Source organism: Fukomys damarensis, unplaced genomic scaffold (genome assembly GCF_012274545.1).
Source record: "Fukomys damarensis isolate Sample0158 unplaced genomic scaffold, DMR_v1.0_HiC HiC_scaffold_22, whole genome shotgun sequence".
Taxonomy (NCBI): domain Eukaryota; kingdom Metazoa; phylum Chordata; class Mammalia; order Rodentia; family Bathyergidae; genus Fukomys; species Fukomys damarensis.
Window position 1 is genome coordinate 22,027,128 of NW_022900934.1, and position 13,607 is coordinate 22,040,734.

General features: G+C 38.6%; 1 protein-coding gene across 1 annotated transcript in view; it reads left to right on the plus strand.

Moving 5' to 3' along the window:
* Mroh8 (maestro heat like repeat family member 8) overlaps window positions 1-11,893 on the plus strand; it is a 77,608-nt gene extending 65,715 nt beyond the window's left edge. Inside the window, 6 exon segments of the mRNA XM_010640028.3 lie at window positions 2,350-2,472; window positions 4,131-4,230; window positions 4,516-4,581; window positions 8,861-9,032; window positions 10,431-11,352; window positions 11,550-11,893. Coding sequence (XP_010638330.1) covers window positions 2,350-2,472; window positions 4,131-4,230; window positions 4,516-4,581; window positions 8,861-9,009 — 438 coding nt within the window. The 3' untranslated portion in view covers window positions 9,010-9,032; window positions 10,431-11,352; window positions 11,550-11,893.
* The last annotated feature ends 1,714 nt before the right edge of the window (window positions 11,894-13,607 follow it).

Here is a 13,607-nt window from a genome sequence, read left to right on the forward strand (position 1 = left end):
CATTGGTGTCTAAGCCTTTCAAAGAATGACTGAGGAGCAGGGATTTAGCTCAGGGGTTCCTCTGCCTGCTGCGCAAGTGCAAGGTCCCAAGTTCAATCCCCATTACCAAAAACAAACAACAAAAAAAAAACTACTTATTTATGCTTTTGGGCTAATACTGTACATTGCACAATGTTTAATATTGATAAAATCATCTCTGAAAGTAGAATGAGATATAATTTTAAAAAGAGATAGTTTACTGAATTGTCCCTGACAATCTGATTTATTAGTGAGCAATATGTAATACTGGACAAGTATTTACTCAGAAATAGAACATGGGAAATTTAGGACATACAGATTAGTTTGAGTTCAGCCTTCTTTTTATTTTATTTTTTTTGAAAGTGTAAACGCTTCTTTGGATTAAGTAAGATGTGCAGTATGCATGGTTTCTCAAATTAAAACATCTTTAAAAAGACATATACAGTTGGGCCTGGTGCCTATAATCCCAGCACTCGGGAGGCTGAGGCAGGAGGATCAGGAGGAGCGCTGTGAGTTCGACACCAGCCTGGGCTACATAGTGAGTTCTAGATCCGTCTCAACTACATAGTGAGACCCTGTCTCAAAAAACCAACCAAACAAACAAAACCATTGTGTTTAAAAAAAAATTTTTTTTTTTTTTTTGGTACCCAGGATTGAACTCGGGTCCTTGTGCTTGCGAGGCAGGCCACCGAACCACTGAGCTAAATCCCCGGCCCTGTGTTTAAATTTTTTAAAAATTTATTACAGTAAAAGATACATTACCATGAATCCCCCTCAAAATACTCCCCCTTACTTTTTTTGTTTTTGTTTTTTGGGGGGTTTGGGGGAGTATGTTTGATTTGGTTTTTTGAGATAGAGTCTTGCTGTGTAACCCAGACTAGCCTCAAACTCACAGTGACCCTCTTGTCTCAGCCTCCCAAGTGCTGGGATTACAGGCACCATGTGGGCCACCGCGCCTAACCCCTTCTTTGAACACTTATTTCATTGTTCTTGCCACATTCTGAAGGAGCTCTGGAAGTCGCTTTTTGTGAGTGTCTCTAATTGTGCTTTTGTGGCTGCCTGGATGTCCTGTACTGATTCTAAACGTTTACCTTTCATGGTATTTTGACTTTGGGGAAGAGCCAGAAGTTTTAAGGTGCCAGATGAAGTGAATGAAGTGAGTGAGGACACAACCTTAATAGTCTTAACAGCTTGCTTTTCTCATTCAAATGGCACAATATTCACTGTATTTTTTGTCACACCTGTAAAGACACAAAAGAGAACTTCTAGAATTGCTTAAGAAAGTGGTAATAATGATGGGGTAAGTATGTTTGAAGTGAAAGGCAGCATTTTGAGGGGGATTAATAGCAGTGTGGCTTTCACTGTAATGATTTTTTAAAATTTAAATATTTACATTTTTTATCACCCTTGTACAAACTATTCTGTTCAGCTATTCTGTTCTCCTATTCTGAAACAGTTAAGACTGTTTTCAGTTTTTCATTGTTACAGTGCCACATACAGATTCTTGTACTATTGTTTTATGCATACATGTGAGAGTTTCTTGAGGGCATAAGCCTAGCAGGAATATCTGGGTATTTTAACTTTACTAGATATTTACAAATTGCTAAATAAAGTAGTTCAACTAATTTTAATTCCCATTAATCCCCAAAAGAATTTTTATGGCTCAAATACCTAATAGATCTGGGATAAAGTACTTGCTTGGAGACACATCAAAAGTGTTGAATGAGAGCTGGGGATTTAGCTCAGTGGCACCGTGCCTGCATCACAAGCGAAAGGACCTGAGTTCAATCCCCGGTACCAAAAAAAAAAGAAGTGTTGAATGGTACATAGATGGCATTCTGAGAGCAATGAATAAAGAAGAGGCCACTTGCTCAGTATTACTGGAGTGTCTGGATAAGGAAATGAAACCTATAGAGTTCCTTCCAACTCAGACATGCCCCGAGGACGGTACAAAGTCAGGAGCTACACTTTCCTGTGTAGAGTTAAGAAAAATGCAGGGGAGCAGCAAGTAGTGGTGAAAGCCCTGTCTCTGGAGACCAGGGGAGTGTGAATCCCTGCCTGCAGCTCTGATCTGAGTACCACATGTGGCAGCCATCACTTTTTCCTGGAACCAATGGTTTCTACATCCTCCTGAGAACCCTGGAGTGTTATGTGTCCCTTTAGGGACTGTTTGGGAACGGAAGGAGGAGGGTAGCGCTCCCTCTACTTCTCCCAGGGTAATTTTGACTTCTAGGGTTGTTCACATTAAAATTTGAGATCGGTTTTATTGAAGAAAGTTTACCTCGGTTAAAAAAATTTGAAGATGCTGATCTATGATCATCTCTTTCACAGGAGAGCAAGCGAGTCCTAAAAATATGTTCCAAATTCCTGAAGTGGAAGCTGCCCCAAGAAGTATATGGCAGAGATCCCTTCTACATCAGACCTGTTGAAGTTAGAACAATCTGCAAATTCTTTGTATGTGAGAAATAATGGCTTTTAAAAAACTCTCTGACAGGCTGATTTTTTTTTTTTTTTTCTGATGTGTCCTTAATTGAGGAACATGGGATACAGGAAACATTATCCAACCCTTTTCACACTAGAATTTGGTGTCTACAAACTTTTTTTTTTAAATGTAGATCTATTCTCCTGTAGTTCCCTCCCAATTGAGTCACAGATTCACTTTTTGTTACTACCCTTCCTCATAAAAAAGACTTTTGAACTCCTGGGAACCCACTAACCTGGGTCAGAGGCTATAAGGCGAGGCTGATCGAAACTGCTTTAAAAATTCCTGGTGAGGGCCAGGGATTTAGCTCAGGAGAGCCACTGCCTGCCTTGCAAGTGCAAGATCCCTGAGTTTGATCCCTGGTAACAAAAAAACAAAACAAAAAAATCCTGGTGAGGTGAATTGAAGTGGATTTATGCATTGCCTTAACACCTTATCTCTAGTCCTTTCCTTGGTGTGGCAGATTACCTTACTTTCCATCCCGACATGTTTAATGAGCTCCAAACACAGGCTGCCATGCTGTGTGGCCATGCACGGGGATGAGTTTGAGCCAGGGCAGCCTCAGGAGGTCCATCCATGCTTTTTTTAAGAAACTGACTGTAGAATCATGTAGATCTTATTATGAAGTCCCTGGGACTGACTATTTCCAGGAACCTTCTATATGTCTAGCCTGTTTGGGACCCAGAATGGTGAGATCTGTCCAGTTTTCTAGGCCTAGAAAGCCTCAGAGTGCCCTATGTCAGGCTTTCCATTAGGAATTATTTCTCAGACCACCTGCAAGCAAACCTATAGCTGATACATTGATGACAGTATTTCCAATAGGAAATTCAGTGTTCTCAATGGGTAAAACTGCAGATTTCCATGTTAAACTATAAGCATCATGAGAACAAATTCCTGTTCTCCCATCCTATGTGGGAGGTATGTGACCTAGTAAGATATCCATTGAGAGGTGCATTCATTCACCCAATAAGCATAACACATCCAATGTATAATATACATGAAGGAACCCAAGACTTTAGACCTCCAGTTGGGATCTTGCAAGCTAATAAGGAAGATAAAACCTCTGGAAAATTAAATAGAAACTTAAAGTGAAAAATAAGATGTACCAAGAGAGAAATACTCAGAGCAAGTTTAGGTCACACAAATGAGTAGTTAGGGAAGAGCTCATAGGGAAGAAGAGCTCAAGATGTAGCTTAGAGATGATCATGATGGATCATGACTGTAATCACAGCACTCTGGGAGGCTGAAGCAGGAGGATCTCATGTTTGAGCCCAGCTGGGGCAATTTATCAAGCTCCTATCTCAAAATAAAAAAAATTTAAAGGGCTTGGGATGTAGCTCAATGGAAAGGCCCCAAGTTCAATTTCCAGAAGCTAGGATAGCTTTGAAAGTATCACAGATAATGATACATAGCATGAGTGGTTATGGGCAAGGGATATTCAGAGGATTTATTTTTGTATAGGAACTTATTGGTTGTGGCATAATATTCATTGGTAGTGTTCAGTGTAGCTACTTCAAGCACTACAATACTTGGTATCTGATGTACTCCCTAACCCTGGAAACTATAGTTAGGCTGATCAGAACAATGCTGGTACTTCACTGCTTTGTACTCTTATTCTTTCCCCACTTAGGGAAAAAAATGCAAGGGTAAAATTGACATCCTTGCCCAAACATTGATGTACTCCAAGAATGCAAAACTTTCCATCAGAAGAACAGCAGTCTTATTTGTAGGTACAAAGAAAATCCTTTTATCTCTACATTTTTATCCTGTACTTTCCCAAGTCCTTTTCTTGAGTAACCCTATCCTTTATGAAGCTGTCCCTGAAAACACTTCTAGGAAAAATGGGCTATGTTATCAATAGGTAACTATCATGCACTCTGAAGTCATTTTTTGAATCTGCCTAATTTTCAAAGGGCCAATTTTACCAGCTGCTTAGACTTTTTAAAGATTAAAAACAGGTTTTAGTTTCCAAGAGAAGCAAGATCACATATTCACTGACTTCATCCTGTATTTAGGGCTCTTATCAAAGTACATGGATCACAGTGAGGCCAGGATGAAGGGGACTGACTGGATACAAAATGGTAAGTGACAGTACCCCTTGGATTTGCAGTGTATCCACATTTTGGACACTACCTGAGGCAGTGACTATGGGCAGACCCTGTAGCAGAGTTGAAACTCAAAATCACTGGTGACTTCAGCTAAATGACAATCTCATCCCAGTTGAGTGTCCTCCTTAGGAAAGGTCATGACTTTATTTTTCTGAAATCAGCTTTAATGAATGTCTTCAGAACAGCTCCTAAACGTTTCTGTCAGGAAATAAGTCATTTACTGAACCCCGCTGAATCTCCAGCTCTTTTTCTTAATTTTATTTTTGTGACAAGGTTTCCTTAAATCACTGAATTGCTATGCAGGGCTCAAACTCAAAATTCTCTTGCCTTATCCTCCCAGAGTGCTGGGATTATAAGCATACGCCACCACATGTAGGGGTAAACTGAAAATACCTCACAAGTACCACAGTGATGGCTGCAGCCCACTATTTCCTTCAGGCATGTTTTATATTCATGTAAGGTAACCATCATGTAAATGGTTTTCAGAATTGCTAGCAAATGAAAATTTTCTATAATTGTACAATCCTAGAGATTTAGTGTCCAATAATTGTTTATTCTCATTTAAGAAGTAGTTCTAGGGCCGGGGATTTAGCTCAGCGGTTCGGTGGCCTGCCTTGCAAGCGCAAGGACCCGAGTTCAATCCCCGGTACCAAAAAAAAAGAAGTAGTTCTACAATTTTGAAAATGCCATGAGGACTGGGGATTTAACTCAGTGGTGCCACCACCTGCTTGCAAGCGCAAGATCCTCAGTTCTATCCCTGGTACAAGAAAAAAAAAAAAGTACAAGATGCCAGTGATGAATGTAACTGTACTATATACCTAAAAAGTATCAGTAAACTTAATGAAAAGAAAAAAAAAGAATGAGAATACTCATTTCTAGCAGTGTTGATATTTGAGCAGAAAAAAATTACTTTGAAAATCCTGAACAGCTTATTGCTTTTAAAATGTAAAACCGTTATAACTAACAGTGATAGGGGCTAATACTTATTTAAGAAAGATGATGCCACTTTTCTTCTTAGGTCTCTCATTTCTTCATGGTTATCAGAAGCAAAATGAAAGGAAAAAGCAATGCAAATTATTCTGTTGAGAGATTTCTAATAACTGATTATCTTCATTAAAAGGAAATTATTTCTCTGGCTGGGGATTTAGCTCAGTGCCACTGTGCCTCCCTCACAAGAACAAGGTCTTGTGTTCAATTCCCCAGTACCAAAAAAAAAAAGAAAGAAAGAAAATTATTTCTAATCTAAAATATTTGGAATAAAAGTTTCTTTTCCAAAGTTGGCTCTCTGGAAGCTTGAGGGCATGTATGAAAAGCCATATGCATACGCAGTAGGATAAGCTGTATGAAATTGCTGATCAAAACTGTCAAATATCAGCCAGATGTGGTGGCACATGCCTGTAATCCAGCACTCATGTGGCTGAGGCAGAAGGATCGCTGTGAGTTCGAGACCAGCCTGGGCTACATAGTGAGTTCCAGGTCAGTCTCTACTACATAGTGAGACCCTGTTTCGAAAACACTTAAACAAAACAGCAAAAATACTGTCAAATATCAGCAATCTCATGTGGCTTAGCCTAATGGAATACTTCTCCCCGCCAAAAAAAAGAAGCTTAGAAGGGCACAGTGCCACATGCCTATAGACCCAACACTGAGGAAGGCTGAGGCAGGAAGATTTCAAGTTCAAGTCCTGCCTGAACAACATAGCAAGAGCCAATTTCAAAATAAATACTGGACTGGAGATGTAGCTTAATCTACAGTGTCCTGGGTTCAATTTTCAGCACACATGGGTGGGGGGACAGAGAGAGAGGGAGAAAGACAAGAGACAGAGACAGAGACTGAGAGACAGAGAGAGACAGAGACAGAGAGAAAGAGGCAGGGGGGCAGAGATAGACACAGAGACAGAGACAACCCTAAGTATCCACAAAATAAGACAGTGCTATATTTGTCTCGATAAAAAGTTTTTAAAATTTTTGAGGCCCTGCGTTTAATCCCCAGCATGTCAAGAAAAGGTATCAATTTATATTCATACAAGCATGTATATGATAATACCAGTTCTCCCTTACCATATCAATGTTGATTAATTGTTAACAGAAAAGCACATATTGGCATTTCATTGTTTTATTTTGCAAACTTCTGATTACTAGTAAGACCAACTTTTTTCATCTATTAGACATTTGTAAGTCCTCTATGACCTGCTTCTTCATATTGTTTCTCATTTTTCTTTTGTGAATATATTGATTTATTTTAGAGATATTAACCCTTAATCATATTAAAGCAGAACTTTAAAAAAAAGGAAAAACAAGTCTCCCAAGACCCCAGACTTCCCTCCTTCCCATGGCTTGTTGTTAACTTTGTCTCTGTGAGTAAGGTTTTATGACCCCTTGCTTCTATAAAATGCTATTTTATTCCACCAACATATGCTAAGTTGCAAAACTGTCACAACTTGTTTAACTGCCTTTGTCCTGCTTCTGCAAACTCATTCACCCCTAGGAAGACCAACCCCTTCAGCCATGTGCATAGCACTAGAGCCTCTTCTTTGGGGCTCAGCCTTTGGATATGAATCCACTGGGCTAATGAGCACCTAAATAAATCCTCCTGTTTCACCCATTGGTCTCTCTGGTCTCTTAAATTCTGCAACAATGTTGCAACTATTTTCCTTTATTGTTTGCTTTTCAGTTTTGTCTGTTTCTTTTTAAAGTTGATTTAAAATAAGCAATGCTGAATAAATAAATAAATAACCATTGCAGGCATGTTATACCCTTTAATCCTAGCACGTGGGAAGCTGAAGCAGGAGGACCACCTAAAGTTCAGGGTCAGCCTGGGCTAGGTGGTGAGTTCAAGGCCAACCTGAACTACATAATGAAACATGTCTCAAACAAATCAAAAATAAGCTATACTTTCTGGGCAGCTGAGGCAAAAGTCATTGCAAGTATGAGCCTAGCCTGAGCAATTTAAAAAGACATTGTGTGAAATGAGGAAAGAAAGAAAGAAAGAAAAGTAACGATGGATGTGAGCTAGGGATGTAGCTCAGTGTGAGGGACCTGAGTTCATTCCACAGTACTGGCCAGAAAAAAAAAGTTATACTTTAACTCATCAATGCTATTTCTAGAAATTTAACTTATGAAAATGGGCAGAAATAGTTTCAGGAATGTTCATTTCAAAATTAGAATAGTGAAAATGGAAAATATTCTAGACTACAAAACATAAGGAATTTAGGCCAGGGATTTGGCTCAGTGGTGACACCACCTGCCTCACAAGTGCAAGATTCCAAGTTCGATCCCAGGTATCCCCCCCAGAAAAAAATGGAATTAGTTAAATTATAGTATGTCCATATTGTAGAATCATATAGTCATAAACATAGAATAATTTTAAGTGATTCATATAAAGAATGATGAGATGCCATCAAGGGGCCAATCAATTATTGGATCATATGATTCCATTTGTACAGAAATAAAAGCATACATATATACATAAATGCATGGAAAAAAGAAAGATACAGATAGTCAAAATAACTAAGTAATAGAATTATGGATTGGGTTTTTTGGGGGGTTTTGTTGTTGTTGTTGTTTTTGCAATACTAGAGATTGAACCCAGGGCTTTTGCACTGAGCTACATCCCTTAGTCACCAGGTTGGGCTCAAACTTGCGATACTCCTGCCTCAGCCTCCCACAGTGCTAAGATGACAGAAAAGTGCCATCATGCCTGGCTTATGAGTGACTTTTATTTTCTTCTAGTGCTTATGTATATTGTCTACATTTTCTATACAATAAACATATATTTCTTAAAAACATAACTAAAAGTTTTTAAAATATTAGAAGGAAATAATGATTAAAGAATTACATCTAAGACAAACATGAGAATTTAGATGTTAACATTAGACATGGATTGACAGATCCAGATGATTTGACTTATTATTTTTTGAGCCTTGTTATGTCCTTCAGGCGAATTTGCTGCAACTCTTCTGCCTTAGCCTCCAGAGTGCTGGGATTACAGGTGTGCACCACCACACCCAGCCAGATAATATGACTTTAGATAAACCATGTAGCATGTGATTGTTGCAAAGGAGTGAAATATTTAGCAACTCAGAAACTGGTAGGTTTTGTAGATCAAAATAGCAATCATGCCATCCACAAACAAACTTTTAGATACTAGTCTTAGAAAAAGTTGTTATTTTGGCCTTTTGGTGTCTGGAGAAGTGCTCATTTCCAGAAATCTCAGAGCTTTTCACCTACAACTCAGTTTTCATACCACTTAGATCTGAAAGATCTGCTGCATGATCCTGAGCCCTCTCTGCGCATCCTTGCCTCCCAGGCTCTGTTCTGAATCCAGAGAGTGGAGTCCCAAGCAGAACCTGAACAGACAGTTTGCTGTCTGAGGAAGCTCCTGGATTGTCTCTCTACCTAGAAACGTAAGGCAGTCGACATCAGGTGAGAGCTAATTCTATAAGAAGCCACAGAAGAAACAATGTACCCTCTTTCTTTTTATAGATATAAGCAATGCCAGCACAAATGTACCTCCTTCCATTTAATTACCCCCAACATGTGTTTTGTTTTGTTTTCCTGTCAAAATCTTTAGTACCTAGATAGAATATATAGGGGAGGGTGGTTCTTGTTTTAAATTTGCAGATTTAATGAAAAATCTAATGAGCTTTTGAAGCATAGCAGAATATCCAAAAAGTCCACTTAAGTCTTGATAAGCAGGTACAGAACCACTTTTTATTTGTTTGTTTATTTTTGTCTTGCTTTTTTAAGAAAAAAAAGACAGACTTCAGAGTTGGAGATGTAGCTCAGTGGAAAAGTTCTTGCCTAGCATGCATGAGGCCCTAGGTTCAATCCCTAGCACCAAAAACAAATAGCTGGGCATGGTGGCACATGCCTGCAATCCCAGCACTTGGAAGGCTGAGGAAGGAGGATCGCTGTGAGTTCAAGACCAGCCTGGGCTACATAGTGAGTTCCAGGTCAGTCTCAACTACATAGTGAGACCCTGTCTCAAAAAACCAAAAAATAAATAAATAAAAGATTCCAAATAAATGTTAATGTCACAGTGTTGGTATTGTTGCCTCTTCTGCCAAGGATTTTTTGACAAAAATCTTAAGATAAAATACTAGCTCATTGTTATGGTTTTACCTTTAATGATATATTTTTGTTAAATTTCTTATGGCTTTTCTCCTTCCTTTCCCTTTCTCTTAAAAGCCTTCAAGGGCTGGGCATTTAGCTCAGTGGTACCATGCCTGCCTCATAAGCACAAGGTCCTCAGTTTGATCCCTGGTACTAAGGGGGAAAAGCCTTCAAACAAAAAATTTCTGAAGGTTTATAATGCTAAATCTATCCCTATATATACAAGATTTTTCACTCCTTGTTTCATTTTTTTCAAATTTTCCTGAGTTCCTCTCCTAAAAACTGCTGCCAGATCCTCAAGTGGCTCTAGATTAAAAAATAAAACTACCACTGTTTCAGAACTCACTGCCTACTTTAAGCATAGGTGTGGAAATTTTTCTTACAAACACATTTTCCAGGGGAGAGATTAACTTGTGTTGGGTGGCTATGACAAGTGGCATGTGGAAGTGTAGGGAATCACAAGGAGGCATGGTGGTCACTATTGGTCTAATGCCCAGCTTCTGGTTTGGTTGAAAAACGTAAGCAGAGAGCCAGAGCTTATCTATATGGGACAAAAGAAAGGCCTTTTGAAGGTGGTATGGGAAAGAGAAAGGAAGTTAGACAGATGGCAGATGAAGAATAGACACATCCAATGAATTATATTAAATTTTGTTGTACATTGAGCAATATGAATCATTATTCACCTTATTCTCTACTTTTCATCCTCAGCCCTCTGCCAAGACAACTTCAAGGAAAAAATTTCTTCATGATTCATAATAAGTTGGATTTGTTTTGAGGGATACAACATTGAGTGAAGTGTAGCTTGAAAGGGATCACTGCCCAAGAGAAGTCTTTCATATCTGGGACCAGCAGGTGTTTTAAGATAAAATGCAGGCTCCAGTTGCCTGACAGACTAAACCTTCACCCCCAAGGAAATCCATGGGGCTGGTCGCTGGATGCTAAATTCTAAAGCAAAGAGCCCATTTGAGTTACAAACATCCTTTACCATATTCTCTTTGGTCTCATTACATGCAACCAACTCTACTCTCCCCTTTTGAAATAAATCATTTTCTAGTTTATCCAATAAAAAATGAGTACAGTAACATCTTATTGAGTGCTCACAATGAGCCTAACTCTAAGCTAAGTTCATTACATAATTAACTCTTAATCCTTACAACCACTTCATGTACTATTATCTCCAGTTTGCTGGTGCAGAAGCTACAGAACTAAGTGTGAAAGTGACTCATCAAAGGCCCACAAACAGTAGCAGATGGTGAAGCCAAAATTCGAACATAGGTTGTCTCCAAATCTCACATCCTTGACTAATCTGCTCTGCTCTTCTCCAGTCTTCTCTTTCCCTTGAATGGGTATGACTGCAGATCTACTCTTCAATTAATCTCAATTGTTGAACTCATGCTCCTAACACACTCATGTAATCAAATATTGTAAAGTGATGTTGAACCTCAAACAATTTATCAAATCCAAAGTTGAACACTTCTCTAGAAGTTAGTATACTTTATTTCTCTTAATCAAATAAAATGTACACACTAGACTGTATAGAGTGGAGTTAGAGCAAAAAGTGATGGTTAGTCCTGAACATTTTTTGAATCCTTGATTGATCGCACGAGCTCACAGAAGAAACAAAACTCTGGTGAGTCAAATGCACTTGTCCTTAAAGTTTTATATTTAAATATAAGTGAGTGAATGAGTGAATTTTATGTTTCAAATCTAAAAACATTAGGGGTTTGTTCTTTCAGAGGCTAGCATTTTAAATCTCTGGTGACATAAGCAGTGTTGAATGACTCCTTTCTCTTTTTTAATGTTTATACTTCTGTTCCTTTCTGTCAGGCAAATTTTTATTTTCTGAGTAACATTACCAGTGGAGAATAGTGAGTGCAGAACTGCTTATTTTACTTTATCGTGTTAAAATTCAAAGAGAGAAGCATCCACTAAGAAACAACAAAAAAAAAGAAAAGAAACAAAGGACAGCTCTTTGTTGAACTACCTCAGCATTGGGAAAAGCTAGAAGTACCTGACAGTGATTATATTAACAAGTCTGTTTAATCCAAACAGCTCCATTTTTTATATGCTTTTCTCAGAGAGAGATTTATGTTTTCATAGATGTTATAAACTACACAAAACAAAATTCTTGGGACACTTAATTTTGTTATAATATGTTGAAATAAAACTTCAATATAACTGAGTGTCATTTTAGTTTTATTTCATTATACTGTACATTATTAAAATATATCATTCATGGGCCAGGGATTTAGCTCAGTGGTTCTGCTGCCTGCCTCGAAAGCACAAGGACCTGGGTTCAATCCCTAGTACCCCCCCCAAAAAAATATATATGTGTGTGTGTGTGTGTGTGTGTGTGTGTGTGTCATTCATTATTATGACCCATCTGTGTCTTGATTAGCCTCTCCCTTTTTAACTTTGAGTTTTGCTTTTTCCCCTTATACCAAAATATGTATTTTATAAGAAATTACTTTTTTCTTCTGATGGAATGATTAAACCATTATGTAAGTAGAATATGAAATTGTGGGAGGGGAGAATCTCAGACACAAGACCTGCACTAGGTAAAATTGTAGAATAAGCCTAGTAAATCTCTTCTCCTTCTTTCTTCTTTTGTTTTCTTGGCTCTATGTTCCTTTTCCTCTCTGCCCCTCTCAGTGAAAGATCTGATAAACTAATTAAGTATGAATGATTAATAATGCAAGGCTTAAAGTGATGTTATACTTCCAGGGATTTTTGTTTTTCATAGGTAAAATTGGGCCAAAGCCATATAACTTTGCAGAAAAATTTTCAGCATCACTGAGCAGAATGAAGAGAAATATGAGAATAGGGTCTGTAGGCAGGGAAAGAATAAAATAAGGGCCTCATTAGTTTCCAAGCTAATTCTGACTTGAAAGAGTTGAAACTTTACTGAAGAAACAATTAAAAGGACAAGGGCAGATATAAAAAGGCACCAATAGCACAAATGGCTAAGCATTTGCATCAAAGGACCAGAGAGAGAACTGACAGGCAGAGCATCGGAGGAAGCCAAGTACAGTGGAAACCAAGATAGCCAACCTTCCCCTACCTCCAGTAAAATGCAGAGGAGACAAGAGGAGACTACCTAACTCAAAAGAATACTTATTTAGTTTTATATATATATAACTCACACCTATGAACATATATATGCATATAGGTATGTATTTCCACTCTAGGGTAACTATATTACTGCACTAGATATACACACATCCCTGAGGCCAGCACCATGCTGGAACCAGGGCACAGAGGACAGCACCACCCCTGGAGCACTCTTAGTGGGCCATGTGGTGTCTGAATCTGCTCTGCAGTGGCGCCAGGTGAGCCATATAGGCCATGGTTGTGAGCTCCAGAAGATAGAGCAGATGTGAACAACAGAGAGAGGGTCTCTCTGAGGTTCCTCAATGAAAATTGAAGCCCACTGGAAAAAATGAAGAAAATCTCTGTAGTAAAGGCACACTGGACCACCATGGTTAGTAAATTGGTAGAATCAGCCCCTCCCACAGGTACCCAGACTTCAAGAAAAGGGCAGCTGGAACCTGCAGTAGAACCTTGCAAAATTCAACCCTGCAGGATGTCAGGAACCTCACCTTGGGCGTTGCAGCCAGAAGTCAGCCTGAACCTCAGGCTTACTGAGACTAATCAACTTAGATCTGCACATTGCTGCCCACATTGTCTTTTAAAAAAATTATATATATATATATGTATGTATGTATATATATATATATACATACATATATATATATATATATTCTCTCTCTCTCTCTCTCTCTCTCTCCTCTCTCCTTGTTCTACATTTCTCTCCCCCTTTGTTCCTATTCCTGTCCTATTTTGGATTTTTTTTCTCTCTTTTTCCTTCTCTCAATTGTCATTATT